We start from the raw sequence: 18380 nt of genomic DNA, 5'->3' as shown, positions 1-18380 counted from the left end.
ATTAAGTGAGCCCAATTTCTGATTGGCCGAACACACCGGATCCAAGTAATTACTGATGCAGGGCTAACTGCAAAACAATCAGGGCAGGGTTGGAGACCACTGGACTAGAACAACGGGGGGGAACTGGTCAATGACCTGAAAAGAGCTGGAACCACAGTAACTAAGGTTACTGATGGTAATGTGCTGTGTCGTCATGGATTCAGATCTCACAGTGCTCCAAGGGCCCCCCTGCTTAAACCAGCACATGTCAAGAACTGTGTAAAAGTCTCCAGAGACCATCAGGATGATCCAGAGAAGGGTTGGTAGGTCATGTGGTCAGATGAGACCAAAATGGAACTTTTGCGGCATAAACGCCACTTGCTGTGTTTGAAGGGGGGAAAAGCTGATGTGCAAGACAACCATACCCACCGTGGAGCATGGGGGTGGAAACATAATGGTTTGGGGCTGTTTTTCTGCAAAGGGGGCAGGAAGACTGCTCTGTATTAAGAATGGGATGAATGGGTCCATGTGTGGGTCATGGATGGTGCCCCCCTGCTCATTGGCGCTGGTCCTTCAGACTGTGGTCTGGTGCTGGTTTGGGGCACGTTCCCTTATATGCTTCTCCACGTGGATGTCTGTTGGGTCCTAGCTGCCACCCGTGTTCTGTTGGGGACTTGATGACCCACTCCCACTCTCTGCTGTCCTTAACGTCTTCGTCCACAGTAGAACAAAGTCACCTGAGCACAGGTACCCACTCAGGTTTGCACAGAACACTTGTATGTTTGCGTGAATCTGTATTGTGTACGTGTCGACATACATGTGTGTGAAGGTTTTTCCAGCCAACGGGGTATGTTTGTAATATTTGAGTGTGTAGACAGGCCCCGCCCTTTTGGTTAACATACATATGAAAGTCATAATGATAAATGTATGTGAACCCGGGTGAACTTCTGCTCAGATCCACAGGAGTGTCAGGTAAAAACTGATTCTTGAAACCCGATGCTCTACATCTGAAAAGAATTTTTTCAAAATATGTTTTTGCTGAAAGTGACCGAATATGTTGCTGTTCTTTTATATTTGTATTGGCCTTTTCTTTAACGGTTTTTTAAAACATTTTAAAGAAGTCAGAATGAGTTCTGCTCTTTCTTGGACCCATCTGGACCCTTTGCTTCTAACGTGGAGGTGCTGTTCCTTTAACAAGGTGAGGTCTGGGTGTGGCCTATTCACGGCCGCGTTTCCGGGTGTGCACGTTCTTGTCAACAGAGCTCGCCCTTCAGGTGAGATTCTGGCTCATCATGTCAGACTGGTCACCGGGGCTCCGGTCTGTTCTATGATGGGAGAACCGGGCCCGCGTGCCGCAGGTGGACTAGTCCGACCGGTTTAGTTGTTGCTCTGATGAGGGAACGCTAAAGATGAACGCGGCGACGGTTGTGGCGCTTCTGCATCTCTGCTTCACCGCGACAGGTGAGCTCTGTCTGTGGCGCGCGCGCGTCAGGTAAGTGTGGCCGTGTTTCCGACGTGTCTGTGTTTCTTCTCTGAAGCGGCGGTTTCGCGGGAAAAATCCTCCCAAACAGAGATAAAAGTCAAACCGGGGGACACCGTTCCACTTCAGTGTTGCCCCTCCGGCGTCACCCAGGCGTCCGCCGCCTGGTCGAAAAACGGAGCAGAGATCACCTTCCCCCCACCGCAGCAGCAGTCCCCCCCCGGGGGCCGCCTGTCCCTCCACGAGGACGGGATCCTGAGCATCAGCCCGGTGACACCTGAGGATGCGGGCATCTACATGTGCAACTGCACACTCCCGCGGGAAAGCAGCTCCCAGACTCGGCTGCTGCTTCAGGTGGAAAGTAAGTGTTCAGGTGACCGGCGAGCAGATGCGCCAGCCAGGCGTTTGTTTCCTGAAACTTTGAGCAAACACAAACTGGTTCTGCTGCATAGCAGCGCGGGAGGTCACGGGACAGCAGGTGGCGGGTTGGAGCCGCTTTCACTATCAACCACAACTGCCACAAGCTCGAAATGACCCCAATTATTCATTTATGAGAAAGTAAAAGATGGCACCAAACATCAAATGGAATCAGACTCTTAAAAGGCCCGCTCCACCACAGCCCCAAACAATGTTTTTGGCCAGATTGACTCAAAACAATTGTAACACAAAAGTGTTACAAAAACGCCGCAAAATCTTTAGATTCCCTTTACGAAACAATGCTGCTAAACATCTGCGCTCTAGCTGTGGTACAGCGGACGCTGGACCTGAAACCAAAGTTGGTTTCAGACCAGGTTTGGTAACATTCCAGTTGTGTTTACAATTCCAGTTCACTGTGACGAGGCGCCTAAAGATCGGATCTGCCGGCAAAACGCCATGTCAACCATGCATGAAAGCCCAGCAGAATTATAATACTTCCACCTCCATGTTTTACTGTTAATGCCACACGCATCTGTTCTTCTTTACAGAAAAAAATCCCAAAACTGTTTTTTGGGGGGTCTTTGAGAACCACACTTTTTGAATTCACTGACACTACCACTCTATCTTTAGTATCTCAGTATCTTTAGACCACTAACTGCACTTTTATCTCCATGTGGTCACAATTTAGTATCACAGGAGACCAACTCCATCCCACATGTCTGCTTCTGGACAGGATTTGTTTTCAAAAATGTTTCTGTTTAAAATTCCAGCGAGTTTTTAGGCCCCACCAGAGGAAAACGCTAACCCCGCAAACACTTGGAAACAATCAAAAGTGAATGTTTGTAGCAAGAAATGCCTTTGTTTTACATTATTTAGGTTGGCATGCTTAACTAAAAGCTTCTTTTTTATGCATTTTAGGGGAAAAGAATCATTTGTAAATCTTGTCACTAAACGCTGCCAGTTTTCCATAAATTCATCTGTTATATCTGGGTTTCATGAGGGTCACTGGTTTGTCACACCAGGGGGGTAAAAAAAAAAAAGCTAAAGGATAAACTTCAGGACTGTCCTTAAACTTTTCCCAGTCTATGCTTTTTTTTTATATTTTGAAGAAAAATTGTAATTGATGCCTCATTGTTTAAATTCAATATACAAATTATTGTGCTTTAAACATTTTCCTATGTATTTATTCCATTTTACTTGAATATTTAGTTATGCATTTATTCAAACTTGTCATTTAAAATCGCAGCACACATTTGTGCCATAAAGGAGAAAGGCCAGGACGTCCTCCTGCTGCTGGTGTGCCGGGACTGTTCCCCTTCACGCTAAAACGTTTCACACATGGGTCGCTTTGGTGCATCTGTGCAGCTAAAAAAGGGTTGGAAAAACCGACATCATCAGTACAGTGGCCCTGAAGTGCAAATCACATCAACAAATCACGCAATACAAAAACATTTTAAAGACCATGATGACCAAAAAAGCAAAACAAATTATAGGAAAACAACATGACATTTTAGAAATCAATACGTACCTCCAAAAACCTAAAACAAAATAAGAAGAAAACATTTTAGAAAACTAAAAGTCATTTCTAGAAAGCAAAGTGAAATGTTAAAAAAATGAAACTAAGGGTGTTTTTTTTTTTTGACTGGACAAGTCAAAGTGGTTTGCTTAGAGTTTGTTTCCCCGACAATCCAGAACTCATTTTCAGTCTGAATACACCAAGCGTACCCTGGTCCGGGACCAGGATCGCTCTCTGACCCATCTTTGGAGGGGGTCTCGGTTCGTTTCTGAAGGGACTGAGCTTCGGTTCGCTCTGAGATTCCTCAGTCTGAATAGTCTCCTTGCTTGGTGCGGAACAACGGCATCAAAACAACCACCGCAGCCAGGCATTATGGGATGTAAACAGAGTAGGAAGGTAGCAGCCATGCGGTGAGACACAGCAACTCATTGAAATGTGTTTAGCTGAATGCAGGCTGATTAAACAACTTTTAACGTGATAAACCTTGCCTCTCACTGTTTTCCTACCAATCTCTACGTCATATTTACTCATCAGCGTAGCTTCTGAGCCGTCGCCTCCTCAGGAAACCACCGTAGCAGCACGGAAAAAGTGTTGCACGTAACGTCGAGGCAGACGTTCAAAATTGGTCAGCGAAATCTGAAGTTAGAATCCGTGAACTATACCAACAGGGACCGCAAAGCCCAGGACTTATTCCTGGCCAATGACTGAAGAGATCTTTAGTCACATGTTTTTGTTTACCAGCTTTGGTTTAGAAACGGGAAAGTCCGCTTATAACAGCAGTCTAAATACAGACCAAACGTAAGATTCAGGACTCGATCCAGATTTTTCCAGTCTGAACACACCCTAAGTAAGAAACCAGAATAGGTAGGTACTATGGTACATCACTGATTGGAGGAGGATGTTTGTTCACCTTGACAACAGGAAGTTATTTGGCATGGAGATCTCTGCTGACAGAAGAAATACTTTAAACTTCTGATCACAGTCACTGCAAAAGTTTGGTGGTTGCTCAATCAACTCTTCACCATAGTTCGGACCAAACCTCCCTCTGCTTTCCCTTTTCTTTAAAACTCATCTAATCAGTGACATCCCATAATACTTACTTCCAGTTTCTGTTTTTCACTTTAATATTTCATGTTTAATTCTGGAAGTTACTTTTGTTTACTGAAATGCTTTTTTTGTTTTTGTTTTTTATTTGTTTTGCTTTTTCAGTTGTCATTGTGAGAGTTTGTTTTTTCTTTTGCGTTGAGCGGTTTGAACTTCAGGGCCACCGTACTCCAGTGTGCATAGCTGCGGCTGCAGAAACCTCAACTTGGATCACAGGCTTTTCTAATTCTCTGCAGTTTGTCAGACCAGGAGAACCGGCAGCAGTCGTCTGGCTTTCGGTTTTGTTGTGGTGTTGCTCGTGTGCTGTGGGGACTTTGAAGCTCTTTTGTTGCAGAAATTGAATCTTAATGACCACTTTCTTCAAAAATATCAGCTGGGTTTGCAAGACGTTTAACAAAACATTTGTTGGCATTGTTTCTATTTTAAAACTTCCTCCTTGCGGTTTCTTCAGACGTGTAAAGGAGTTGTTTTTCTTTGTCTAGGGGTCCCGGTCACACATCCAGATTGTGCGTTGGTGCCTTCCTCTGATCCCACTCAGGCCATTTTCAACTGCTCCTGGTTGGGAGCGGTCCCCCTCCCGACGCTGAGCTGGAGTGGGAAAGGCCCCGCCCTGGTGACGGCGAACGTGACGGACAGCCTGCTGCTGACCCTGAACGCGTCGCAGGTGTCCCACGGGGAGACGGTGACGTGCACGGCCCAGCACGAGCTGCTCAGTCCGAGCGACAGGAGGTTCTGCTCGCTGACCCTCAGTAAGCATGACTGTTGGACCCTCAGGTTCTGATGGAGAAGCTTCCATCACACTCGGGTTTGCATTTTCAACCAGTTGCAGATGAATGATGGAGGAAGAAGGGGAAGGTGAAATCTGATCAACTCACTAAATGTCTTTTTTCAAAACAGCATTTTTTTGTGTCATGATAGTGTAGTTATGTAAAATACACAAGTACAACCTCTCAGAAATGTTGGACGAGCTCACCACACTCCATTTCTGCCTCCACCACCCAAATCTGGATCAGTAAAATCTGTCAGAATAAAGAAAAAAATGAAATCAATAACGGAAAATCAGGTAAATGATCTAGACTCCGATCTCCGAAACCCTAAAGGCTGATGGTTAAATGGCACTAACCCGAGTAAAAATCAGCTCCATCTTTTGTTTGATGCTGGAAAAGTTGCTGCGTTTCCCACATCGAACCCGACCAGAGGAATTAACTGCTCTGGATTCCTGTGTTGCCCACAGAGATTTTGACAAAGCGCCACCTTCTCACCGAACACCCACACTCTCAACAGCTGCAGAAGATCTCAAGCTAAAGTCTGCTGCTTTGTTCTCATCCCATCCAAAAACTCCGAAAACCAACCAAACCTTCTTAAACAACCAGAAAGATGAACCATTTTTCCCCCAAAACACTCTGCTTTACCAGTAGGTCGCTTAAGAAAAGTGAAGAAGAACATTTAGACGTGACGCTAACAGAGTTTCTAACCTTTTCTTACAGTAGATCAGGATCTGTGTTGTGTTTCTTCTTCTTGTAACCATTTCATCCTTCTCTCTGCCTTTTGGCTGCTCCACCTCCGTCTAACCGTCTTTAGACTTTTGATCTGTTGAAATAACTATTGAATGAAATTTGATGGCAAACAAACCAAAAGAAATAAAACAAACTCATAAAAAGATCAGTTCATTTCCAGAAGGCAAAGTAAAAAATCTGGGTTTCTGTGCAGATGTTTCAAAAAGGCAAACGGATAAAGTAAAGTTTACCACTTTTGAAAGAGGAAGGGAAATATGAACTTTGATTGGAGCTATTTGAGTCCAGCCGTTAATATAAGAATGTGGATTATCTGCAAATCAAAGAATCATGATGGTTTTTTTTAAAACTTCAAAATAATCCACTTTTATGAATGATCCTAGAGTTTTTATCAAATTTCAGAAAAATAAAAAGGAAAAAGGGGTTCCTCATTATTTAAAGACCCACATCAATGAATATTGTGGAGTTTTTTTTTCCACATGTTCTTGATAATCCTCATTTTTTTTCTCAGTAGCTAAAGTGATTTAAGCTCTAAACTGAACAATCAGATGCAGTGTTGCCAGAAAAAACAGCCCAATTTCAGCAAAATAAGCACCCAATTTGTGCGGCATACTGCCCAATCTGGCAACCAACCTGATCAGATGCCTCAACATAAGTGGGTGGAGCCTGCCGACCTATCATCCGTATCTCTGAACTTTGTCTCAGGCTGGTCGATAACAGCAGACCTCACTGGTTATTTGTCAACAGAGGCAGCTGATCTATTTTCTGGCTTGGGGTGGAGAAAAATAACAAATTAACCATTTGAACGTATAAGAATAAGGATCACGTTGGTCGTTGATTGTCCCAGTTTGTATAAATCAGGGCTGCTCATTTCTGGTCCTCATGACCACTCATGACAGTTTTCCAGATCTCCAAGCCCTTCTGGTTGCTGAGTAGTTCAGTCAGATGTCTCCACATTCTGATTGATTGAACACACCTGGTCCAGGTAATCAACAAGAAGCAGAGAGCTGGAACACAGGCTTCTCCAGGACCAGGAACGAGCAGGCCTGGTATAGATGATCATTTTTGGCAGCATCTTTGAACCAAAAAACTTTTTTTCCTCCTCGCTGCCAAAAGAGAAGTTGGTGCATCTCTTTTTTTTATTTATTTTTTATTTTTTATCAGAGTTGAGATGTTTGGTCGGCTCTTTGTGCAGATTCAAGCTCCCCCTGGTTACAGTGCTGTTCCAGCATTAAAGCTGTTTTAAAGCTATAGTCTAAACACACTGATTTGCTCTTTCCAGAATTACCGTACCCTGAGGGTACACCCTTGGTGTCTGCGCTGGAGGGCTCCAACATCAATCTAAGCTGCAGTGAGACCTCCTCCATCCCCATTGCCAACACCACTTGGAGAAAAGGCCTTCAGCAGGACCTCATCCGACCCGGATCCAAGTACGTCTTCTCAGGGACCAACCCCAACTTCCAGCTGACCATCGTCAACGTCAGCAAAGAAGACGAAGGCATCTACTTCTGCCGCAGCGAGAACCTGCTTGGTGTCCGTGAGCTGGAGATCAGCCTGACGGTGAAAGGTGAGCTGTGATGAAGAAACGCGAGCATGCCGATGAACCTGCGGCTCCCATCCTCCTCTCTGTCCCCTCCCTCCCTCCCCAGCGGCGTCCTCTGCGTACACGGGGGCGATCATCGGCGTATTCCTAGCCGTGCTGATCCTGGGCTCGGTTGGCATCGTGGCGAAGATGGTTTACTTGAACCGGCACAGGATCTGCCTGGGTACCTCAGTCACAGCTCCTTCCATGTCTGAACCCGCTCACTCTGACTCACACTCCCTTCTCTGGTTTTCTTACAGATGGAGGCTTTACGTGAGTATTTCAAAGACCGCTTCGTGTCCGAACCCAGACTTGCCTGATCCTCCAACATCGCATTTCCACAAATACAAATGCCACTGAAGTGAAGAACAGATCAAAAAAATATGTATGGAAACCCAAGGATAGTTATATAATCTGTAATTTAAAAAGAAAGAAAAAATATGAGAAAAAAATGAGACAGACGCCTGAAAATGCAGAATAAATGTCTATTTTTTATAAGTGAAATTTGAAAAGTATTATAATAAATGGCAAAATCATAATTAACTTAAATAGAATAGAAATTTCAAATCCCCTCTATTAATCAAAATATATATTAAATAAAATAGAATAATAATAATAATTGAATAATATCTATTATTGTTCCTTTTCTTTCATTTAGCTTAGTCCTAAACTTTAAAACTAGCTTTAAAAATGTATTAAAGCTGCTTAAATCGAACCCTTTGAGTTCAGTTTTAGTTTAGTTAAACAGTTTATCTTTTTAGTGAAAACCTTTGATGTTTAAGAAATCAATCATGAATAGGTTTCGGTTTTAGACAAAGCAGCAATTTTAAAGTAAGAAAACAGTTTGTGTTTTTTAAATGTCGAATTCTCTGAAACATTTTTTAGTTTAAAGAAATAGCTAAAACCTAAACGTCAGCACTGTTTCTCTTTCTAAAGTGAAAGTTAAACACAAGATAGTTTGATGCTAAAGCTTGCGTGTGGAGCGTTTTTTACGTGCGTTTCGGTTGATATCTTCCAACCTCAGGCACAAACCGCCGCCGACTCCTCCTTTTGTGGGGAGTTTCTCAGAAAACCTCCAAACTTTCCTTCACGCCCACGATCCTGTCTCCAGCTCAATACAAAAACAAGCGACCCTCACCTTAAAACTGCACTCATTTTCCTTGTGAACGCTGCAGAGTTTCAGCCACATTTAGTCTTTTTTTAACATTTAAAAAAGCAGACCAAAGATTATACATTTGCTTCTTTAACATACACTAAAACGAACCTGATTTCTGGCCATGTTTTTATAATTTGGGGTTTTGTAAGTCTGCATTTTTAGGCCTCCCTGCTAGTTTGCATTTTTATTGACCACTCTTGGGTCAGAGGATGGCTGCTGGGTTGGTTGCCAAGCATCAACGGTGTGTTTATGAGCCAAAGGCCCCACGGTGCTCATTGAAACAAGTGCAGCTCAGTCCAAAACGAGGCTTTATGCTGCGGTTTTAGGACAGTTTATCAAGAAGAATAGTTTACCTCTCAAGTTAAGTGAATGCACAATCCTAATAGACCAGATGTAAATATTTAATCACAGACTAAAAATCAAATTTCTGCTGTTTAATTTGTACTGTTTTCCTTTAAATTAAATAAAACTGGTTTGCTAATAATTAGAAGCCTTAGTGGCCATTTGGGGAACCGCACCTGTTTCTATTTCTCAAATGTTTTGACCATGAAATGCTTTTAGGGCATTAAGCAAAACAAAAGTCATATAATGTGATACGATTACTTACCTAGAAAGACTAGATGGGGCCAAGAGGCAGGGGATTGGTCGAGGTGACTGATGGGAAGTTTTCCTTGTGAACTGTATTGCTTTTCATCTTTTAGCTTTATCTGAGAACTGGACCGAGTGAGTGGGACATCACCCAGAGAAACGGCTTACAACCAAATTAAGTCCATTCAGTCACATTCATTTTATTTATTCTTTTTTTTTTGTGTGATATAGACGCTGCTATGTTGGAATCAGAAAACATCAGTAAGCAGGAATTGGTCAAAGTCTGACCGAGTCATCATTTTCATGGCAAACACTCTCAGCAGGAGTGAGCTGGTTGGACATCCTTCAAGTGTTTTGAATGGTGGACTTTTCTTTTCTTTTCTTTTTTAGGTCATGGTTACTAGATGGGATGAAGGTGACCTTGCTTGGTGCTAAAGTTATTTGTTTTAGACAAAGTTCAGTTCTTGCAGTAGAGGATTTCCTCGGTTACAAAAATCCAAATTTCATAAATCCATAGCTCTATCAAAATTGGCAAATATATAATAAGTAACAGGAAAAAAAACTAAAATATGATTTAAATGCCTTGAATATATTCCCCTCAAAAGGTGGACTTTTACAGAGATTTAAGGTGGAATCTTAGATGGGAAGTATGGATTTGTGAATGATCCTTTGGTTTGGTTTTTGGTCTGAGTCTTTCTGCTCTGCAGACAAATGGAGGAGAATGGTGATGTGCTGAGTCTGGTGGAATCGGACGAAGAGCAGTTCTACCGGGACGCTGTTCCACAGCTGCCACCGATGAGCAACGATCGCCAGACGACGCTGGTTCAGATACATCGTATACCATCCAGTAGGATCTCATTTCTGCATTGCTCGTACCACATTCATGCTTTAACGGGAAATGACATTTTCCCCGCTTTATTCAGGCGATCAGGACGATGCAGAAAAGAACGAGGCGACCACGCAGCTGCCGGAAGACACGGAGGAGGCCACAGAAGAGCCAGAGGATCTTGTAGTGTTTTAGATGTTGGATTTTTTTAAATGTTTTTGTTTTAGATGAAAGTCTCGTTTTAAGAAATGACGTTTTTTGTTTCCCCCAATAGGAATGTGAACTGGGTCGATGGAGATGTGTGTAATAGAAACATACCTTACCTTTTTTTTTTTTTTTTTTAAACAACCTTTTTTTTATTCTTTTTTATGACTTGATGATTTGTTTGAAATGCTTTCTAAATGTGTGAGACACAATAAAATGTATACCTGTGGAAACGCACTAAAAAGCTCTTTTCTAGGGTTGTTTTTTTGTATATTTGTTTATTGGTTGTGTTGGGTTTCCACTCGATCATTGTTCTGTTCTTTTTTTTTTTTTCTGTTGGTGAAAATTAAAAATCAACAAACAATAACTAAGCATGCTTTAATTCACTCATCCCTTTTTAACAGTTATCAAGAAGGTGAAGCCCCACAGTATAATGCTGCCACCACCGTGCTTTAGAAAGGGGATTGTGTCTGTGGTTCCTGTGATCCCAAACTTTATGATCTCTCGCTGTCTGTGCAAACCACAAACTGATAAAGATTTTTTATCTTCCTGCTGGTTAAAGGAAAGCATGGGGGGGGGGGGGGGAGACTTGTTCCTGTCTCCAGAAAACCCACAGAAACAGAGTCCTGGGAATTTGTCCTGCGTTAATCCTGTTTTCAGCATCAACAGTTCAACGTTCTTGTCTCCTTTGGTGTTTTTTTTGTTCTGCGTTGAGCTTAAAGCCTGATAGTCTCATGATAAAGATATTGTCTTCTCAAGCCCTTAGGTGTGTCTAGAGGTGTGCCTCCCTTTGACCTTCGCTTCTATACAAAAGACATGATCGTTTTGAATTGCGTAATTTTGTAAGGCAAAATAAAAAAGCAGTTCAAAAACCTTCTGGCAAACCTTTACAGGGTCAAAAGATAAAAGGAGTTGGAGTGAATGTGAGTTTCCAGATGACAGGCCAAGAACAGAAACTCAGAACTATGTCTGCAGTGCAGCGGATCTTTATTTCTGTAACATTAGTCACATGGTTACTCATTCTGGAAAAATGTCATGATTTCATGCTCACTATGTGAGATCAGACTGATTGAAAAGTAAAAACTAAAACCAGTTTCAGATGTAAATTTATTCACTTTTTAGTATAAAACTATCCTATTTTGTTACTTAATGAACAAAGTGTATTTCTAACTTGTTCCATAATGAAAGCTTTTGACTTTAATTTTTCACTTCCTGTTTGACAAATGACTCAAAATTATGAAATTCAGTTGTTTTTTTCTTGGTCACTTCATTTCCATTCATCCATATAAGCATGGGGACCTCCTCTGTCCCTCAGCTGCAGATTTAGATAAGATAAAGATACTTTATTGGGAAATTCGGTCGTCGCAGCGACCGCGTACAGGCTCAATAACACAAACAATCAACACTGAGTGACAATCAGGGAAGCAATCAGTTCGGATAACAGCTTTTAGAAAAACAGACATCAAATGGGTTAATCTTTGGCGAAAGGATGATGAGTTATAAAGTCCAGTGGAGTGAGGTAGGAAGGATCTCCTGTAGCGGTTGGCGTGACAGCGAAGCTGCCTTAGCCTCTTGGAAAAGGCGCTCCGCTGACAGTCAGGTACAGGACGGAGAGGATGCTCAGGAGTATCCATGATGGATGCCAGCTCATCCAAAGTCCTCGTCTCCGTCGCAGCTTCAAACGTTTCCATTCTGCACCCGATTACAGAGCCAGCCTTCCTAATCAGTGTGTTCAGTCTGGTGGGTTTTGCCTTTTTCCATGACCTGATTTCTGCAAGATTTAGCACTTGGACAGATGGCCTCCATTTGCCTCCAGAACAGTCTAGAAAAGTCCTGCAGACTTTTTAAAAGCAGTCATACATGTTGTTATATCAGTACTCTGAGGCTGACAAAGTACTTTTATAGTTACCTCATTTTTGAATTTGTATAAAATATGACAAGAATTATGCTTAACCCCTTTGCTATCCTATGACCCCACCCTTGCACTGATGTGTTCTCCCTACCATGACCAAGGTGGATAAAGGTGGAAAGATTTCATGTAATCCATGGACACCAGTGAAGATCACAAATCATTGAAGAAAAAAGGTTCAGCGCACTGTCTGGTGGGTCTAGATGACCCAACTCCCAACGTTAACCCTTGTGCTATCTTAGATGACCCCACCCTTACATGGACGTGTTCTCCCTATCATGACAAAGGTGGATAAAGGTGGAAAGATTTCATGTAATCCATGGACACCAGTGAGGTTCACAAATCACTGAAGAAAAAAGGTTCAGAGCACTGTCTAGTGAGTCTAGATGACACAACTCCCAATGTTAAAGTGCCCAGGATAGCACAAGGGTTACAGTGCCTAGGATAGCACAAGGGTTACATATGTAAGGAAATGCAAAAACCTTCTTGACTCAGTAACGCCTTTTCAAAATAAAAGAACCCCCTGGGAGCCAGTAGACAAAGTTAGACCACGTAATGCTGAATTATAGCAACCACATACGGTTACATTTTAATATTTTAAGTGAAACCCTTTTTTTTGTGGGACTTTTAAAATCAGTTGAATTATTTACCGCGGTGTTAAAAGATGTCCTGGATGTGTTGGAAAAAGGAGCTGAACTGAATAATGAATGGTCTGTACTTGAAGCATTGCAGGAGTTTTTTTTTTTTCAGAAATCCAACAGACATTTGAAGGTTAAAATCTAAACCCATGAAAGCATCAAATCCATGCTTATGGCACCTTGGGAATAATACAAAAAGGGTTCTGAGACCTTGTAATAGACGTTTATTGTTACAACATTTAAAATGGTTTACTTTTGATTTTTTGTAAAATTACATTTACAAATATAATGTAATGTATTCACAATTGTTTTTATTCTATTTGAAATAACCAGCATTTTAGTACAAATTACTTTAGATTGTTTTAAAGAATATGTTTAAAAGATTATTTACATTTGTATTCAAATAACAAATACAAATAATAATACATTTAAAACATTTGGTATTTTTATTTCCATTTTACTCTTCAATTTTTTTTATAAGTGTAAACTTTTGTCTACAACACAAACACAAGTATTTGGTTGATTGTTACATTAAGCCACAGAAAAAAAGACAAGTGAGCTTCGTAAAAGAGCGAGATATATAAAGAAAAAAAAGCTTAAACACCTTATTTATGGCATATTTAATTTTCTAAAGTTTTTGGAGAATGAAACTTACAAAGTAAAAATTTGATCAGTTTCAAGGAACAAATTATTTAAATTATTTGCATTTTGCGAAAAGTTTTAAATGTTTTCTTTTAGGAAGTAAATTTGCATAAAAGAAAAACTTGAGCATGAAAGCATCTGTGTGGCTGAATGATACTATATGTAATTTAATAAGAGCATCTCTTAGGGGAAAATGTAAACACTGGGTTTCAATTTTAATTCACAGGTGTTTGATTTGATTGAATATCTAATGATTACAATTTAATTATGAAATCAATTTGGATTGGAAGAAAAAAAGAAAAATTAATGAAAATAAAAGAGAAAAATGTGGTTTAATTAAAAAGCCTTTTTGCATTAAAAAAATGCAAAAAATATTAAATGTAATTAAAATTAATTAAATTCCTGTTGCATTTATTTAAATAGTTTTTTAGTGTGGATATCAGTCAGTGTTGCTTGCAGCGGTAAATTTCTATTTTTATTCAAAACTTATATGAAAAAATAAAAGGGAAACCGTTTTTATTAAAAAGAAAAAAAGCCAAACAAAGCAAAGAATTGAATTGCAGTGAAGTTTTCTTGGCTGAAATGGTTCAACATGTTCAAGTTTTCTTCAGGAAAGGGTTTGAAAAAAGGACTAAAATCCAGGATTTTGTGTCTTATGTTTTACTTTTCTTCTCTTGACTTTGTTCAAACAGGAAAACACCAAAGAGTAAACAAAAACAAAGAACTTCACCGGAAGCTCAGACGTTGTTCACGTGCTCAAAGTCTTTTGGGGGCGTGGTCTAAACAGGCTTACGTAACTGAGTAGGGAGAACGTGACCGAGTTATACACTTGAGTCCGTCGTTCAGGGTGACGAAGAGAAGACGAGGCGTTTGTTCCGTCTCTTGAATTTTTCACATTCCGAACCGCTGACACCTGGAGGACGCAGGGGTGCACGCGCGTGACAGACAGAGACAGACCTCAGCTCGCGGCCGCGTTTACATGGAAGCCGGACGGAGGACCATCCCACGGCGCTGAGGAGAAAGAATGTGAAGAGATGTGCTCCACGCACGGCAACGCGGAGCTTCAGCCGACACGTAAGTCCCCCAGTTCCCGGCCTGCTGGTGTTGGCGTTGTCATGCCGACGCTCCGTCGCCAGGCAGCGGAGGATGACGGGCTCATGCGGAGTTTGAAGCCGTTTCTGTGTCCTCCTCCTCCTCGTCCTGCAGCGTCAGACCCGGCGCTCCTCCTGGAGCTGAAGACCAGGCGTCCTCCGTCGCTGCTGGAGCTGGCGGGATGCGAGACGTGGAGCGTGGACTTCTCCCCGGACGGCGCGTGGTTCGCCTGGTCCATGGGGCACGGCATCATCTGGGTCGTCGCTTGGCCTCTCGACTCTCAGTGCGTTCGTGTGATGCCTTCAGGGGTGGCTCGGACATTCGAGCTTTTTTCAAAAATCTTCCTTTCAAAACGTTTAAATAATGGCAAAACAACCATGATAGACTGTTTATAGGTTACATACAACAATGTTTTGTGTTTTATAAAGTAAATTTATATTATCCTCTGAAGCTATTTGCTGCAAAAAGAATTAAAGTTAAAAGCCAGCTGCTTTTTCCTTCCTTTTCAATGTCCTGGGGACTCCGGCAAAAGTCTTACTTCATAAACATGTAATATTTGTTATATAATGGATACATGTTAAGGATTAGAAGCAGAGAACCTTGCATCAACCTGGAACTGTGGCTGAATCCACCCACACTCGATATTTGCTGATTGTCGATGTCGCCCACAGAGAGGGTCATGGCGAAACGACAGACCGAGGAGACAAAAGCTTCAGCTGTGGTCAGCCAGTGTGGGGACTGGCCTTTGGTCCGAAGCCCCACTCATCAGTGGCTCAAACCTCAAAACGCACGGCGAAAGGGAAGGAGCCCCTGCTGCTGGCCACGGGCTTGGAGAATGGCGTGATCAAGATCTGGAACGTTCTGACAGGTGAGAAATTGCCTCTGATTTGGGGAGCCTGCTGATAAAAGATGAGCGTTTACGAGGGTGCCCCCCCCCCCCCACTAAAGGTCATGCTGTGTTTGATCTCCGGGGGCACGAGGGTGTTGTGAGAGACCTGGTTTTCCCTCAGAACGGGACGCTCACCCTCATCTCGGCGTCTCGGGATAAGACTCTGAGGATTTGGGACCTGGCTCACAAAGGTGCACATAACTGAGTAAACTCCACAAAGTTCCGATGTCCGTGCGTCTCAAGCCGCTCTTGAAAGAGGCTGATGGCTTCCTCCATTTCAGGGAAAAAGGTTCAGGTGCTGTCGGGACACAAAGACTGGATCAACAGCTGCTGCGTGTCGCCGGACTGCAGCATGATGGCGTCCGTCGGCCGCTTTGACAGGGTGAGCAGCAAACAGAACATTCTACCCGCTCAAAGGGATGGAATTGAAACTGAAGGGTTTCAGACAGAAATGCTTCAGGATCCTGCAGAATCCGAGGATTCCGGCTGGAAGAGGCATTCTGCGCGCATAGGAAATCTAGGAGACATTACTTTGTGGTGCGGGAAGCTGCTGGGAATTCCTGAGACCAAGTTTGCTGCTCTGTTATGCTTGTCTTCTCCTGCTCCTGTGCTGGATCTGCTGACCCACAGAGCTGAGGCTTTGTTCTCCTCATGTGGAGCTCCAGGGAGCCTCTTCACACATTCCCAGCTGCAGCTTTCCCAACACAAACTCCTTTGGCAGCGGAGACTTCCCTCCGAGTCCCGATCCGGAGCGGCGTTTAGATGTTCCTGCTGAGGACTGACCTGACTAAGCCTTTTCCCTTTTTGCTCAGATGGTGTGTCTGTGGAGTCTGCGGTCCTACACCTTCATCAGGAACCTGACAGGAGGAGCCCACAAGACCCTGTGCCTCCTGTCGTCCTGTGACTTCTCCCCGGACGGAGCCGTGCTCGCCACGGCCGCCTTCAGCGGCTCCGGCTGGTACATCGACCTCTGGGACCCGTACACATCGGAGAAACTGGCCACTCTGGCGTAAGTTCTTCCGCGTTTGACCTTCCGTCTCATGAGCGCGGGTTCAATTCCCCACAAAGATGACTCATTCCTGCTGGTTTGATGCTTCACTTTTAGGGACTACTTTGATGTCTACGGGAAAAACCAAATCTCTGCAATACAGTTTTCTCCCAGCGGTTTACACCTGGCGATTGTGACGGACGACAGGTAGAAAGACGTTTTCCTGAAATTTCCTTTTTAGTTTCCCACAAAACACTTTGAAAGGACTTTAAACTAACCCAAAAAAAATCTGATGGAAGTCCCAAACCATCATACTGCCACCACTTTTTACAAAGTTCCTCTTCTGTCTGATCAGAATATTTGTTTTTCCATGTGTGGATGAGGGATCTCTGGTCTCCAAAAGACGGATAATTTCTCCGTAATCTGAACAAAACGCGAGTGTTTTTGGTTTGAATTAGGACTTTTTTAGATGTTAATGTTTAAATTCACACTTAAAGTGATCCTGTGGTTAATGGTGCTATTAGGGAGGGGGCACATTTTTCCCACAACAACCAACGTCTGAGATGTTCGGTCCACAGAGCGCTCAGGATCTGGGAGCCAGGGGAGAGACGGATGACGATGCAGACGAGGAGGGACAGAGACTCCAACGGACTGTGCTGCAACTACCACCCACAAGGGGGCGTGGTCGCCACCGGGTAAAGAAAAGCCCCCCCACTCCAACCTTCTTTTGTCGGTCTTTTTAGTTCATTGGGAATTAACCTCCGAGTTGTGGGCAAGATCCTTGGCATCCCCCCTGTTGTGAGCTCATAGCGGGGAACCCAGCATATTTTCTGTGTCACAAACTGCATTTTTTCATCTGCTTCTGATTCACGATTCAAATCAATACTCGGAGATGCAAGTTTGAGCTAAATTTTCTGTACATGTCCTTTATCATCAGAAAAATGCCACAAAAACACAATTTTCAATGGAGTTCATGCAGCATTTTTCAGATTTTTGGCTAAAAACTGCATCATTCTAATTCAAAGACCGCTGGGAACGCTGTGAAAGTAGATCAAAAGATAATTGGAGCGGCTCTTTAAACAGACCTGCTTTTATATTTGTCCCTTCGGGGCTGAATGTCGAACTTGATCGCCCTCCACATCCTGTTGACCTTCCCCTCCGGCGATGACCTTAACTCCACGGCCGTCTCTCCTCACACAGAACCCGAGACGGCCACGTCCGGTTCTGGAGGGCGCCCGTGACCGTCCCCAGCCTGTGCCACCTGTGCCGGTCCGCTCTGCGCTTCTCCGTCTCCACGCAGCAGATCGAGGCGCTGCCCCTCCCCAAGAGGATCGTGGAATACCTCACCTATAAAAACATCCCCGAACGCCTCAGGAACTGCGCCTCCTCCTCTGATGACGAGGAGGAGGACTGGGAGTCTTGAGGAGGAGCGCGCCGCACTCTCATCTCAAAAGGCCTTTATTTTTGGTTTTGGTTTTCTGATGGAAAACTGCCGTATAAAGAAGGAAAATCCGCTCGTGTATTCTACTTTAAATAATCCTGCACTAAGAGTTTCATTTATTGCACTACTACTTTAAGAAGCATTTAGTAAATGTTCTGCTAATTTAGCTTGAATATCACAGTTTTCTATGTCTAATTTATTTTGTAAATATTTGTTTTAACCCTTTGGTGGTCGGAGCGCTTCTGCAGAACCTGCACACCTTAATACTGGATAACAGGAAGGAACAATAATAATTATTAAAATGATTCAATCTCCAAGTTGAAAGATGATGTTTTTCAGGAAGAACAATCTGGCTTTAACCGGCAAGTTGTGTTTATTTTAATGATTTTATGCACCAACAAAAGAAAGAAAAACC

General features: G+C 43.0%; 2 protein-coding genes across 4 annotated transcripts; both read left to right on the top strand.

Moving 5' to 3' along the window:
• The first annotated feature begins 1213 nt into the window (after positions 1-1213).
• On the top strand, positions 1214-10733 carry vsig10 (V-set and immunoglobulin domain containing 10). The gene is made up of 8 exons (XM_011478803.3): positions 1214-1440; positions 1518-1820; positions 4979-5245; positions 7293-7577; positions 7660-7776; positions 7853-7865; positions 10044-10183; positions 10260-10733. The coding sequence occupies exons 1-8, from the start codon at positions 1389-1391 to the stop codon at positions 10355-10357; spliced, it is 1275 nt and encodes a 424-aa protein (XP_011477105.1). The 5' UTR covers positions 1214-1388; the 3' UTR covers positions 10358-10733.
• Positions 10734-14212: 3479 nt separating this feature from the next.
• wsb2 (WD repeat and SOCS box containing 2) lies at positions 14213-18282 on the top strand. 3 transcript variants are annotated; one of them, XM_004072069.3, is made up of 9 exons: positions 14347-14629; positions 14762-14930; positions 15319-15515; positions 15596-15727; positions 15818-15918; positions 16349-16545; positions 16642-16731; positions 17103-17219; positions 17725-18282. In XM_004072069.3, exons 1-9 carry the CDS (start codon positions 14590-14592, stop codon positions 17945-17947), a joined length of 1266 nt encoding a protein of 421 aa, XP_004072117.1. In that variant the 5' UTR covers positions 14347-14589; the 3' UTR covers positions 17948-18282. The 3 variants fall into 3 exon arrangements, with proteins under 3 accessions (XP_011477104.1, XP_020561355.1, XP_004072117.1); XM_011478802.2 differs by having other exon boundaries at positions 14213-14930; XM_020705696.1 differs by lacking the exon at positions 15596-15727 and having other exon boundaries at positions 14213-14930.
• Positions 18283-18380: the final 98 nt, after the last annotated feature.

The sequence above is a fragment of the Oryzias latipes genome, chromosome 9 (assembly GCF_002234675.1).
Source record: "Oryzias latipes chromosome 9, ASM223467v1".
Lineage (NCBI taxonomy): Eukaryota > Metazoa > Chordata > Actinopteri > Beloniformes > Adrianichthyidae > Oryzias > Oryzias latipes.
Note: the sequence above shows the minus strand (reverse complement) of the source record. Positions and strands in the feature narration are given on the sequence as shown.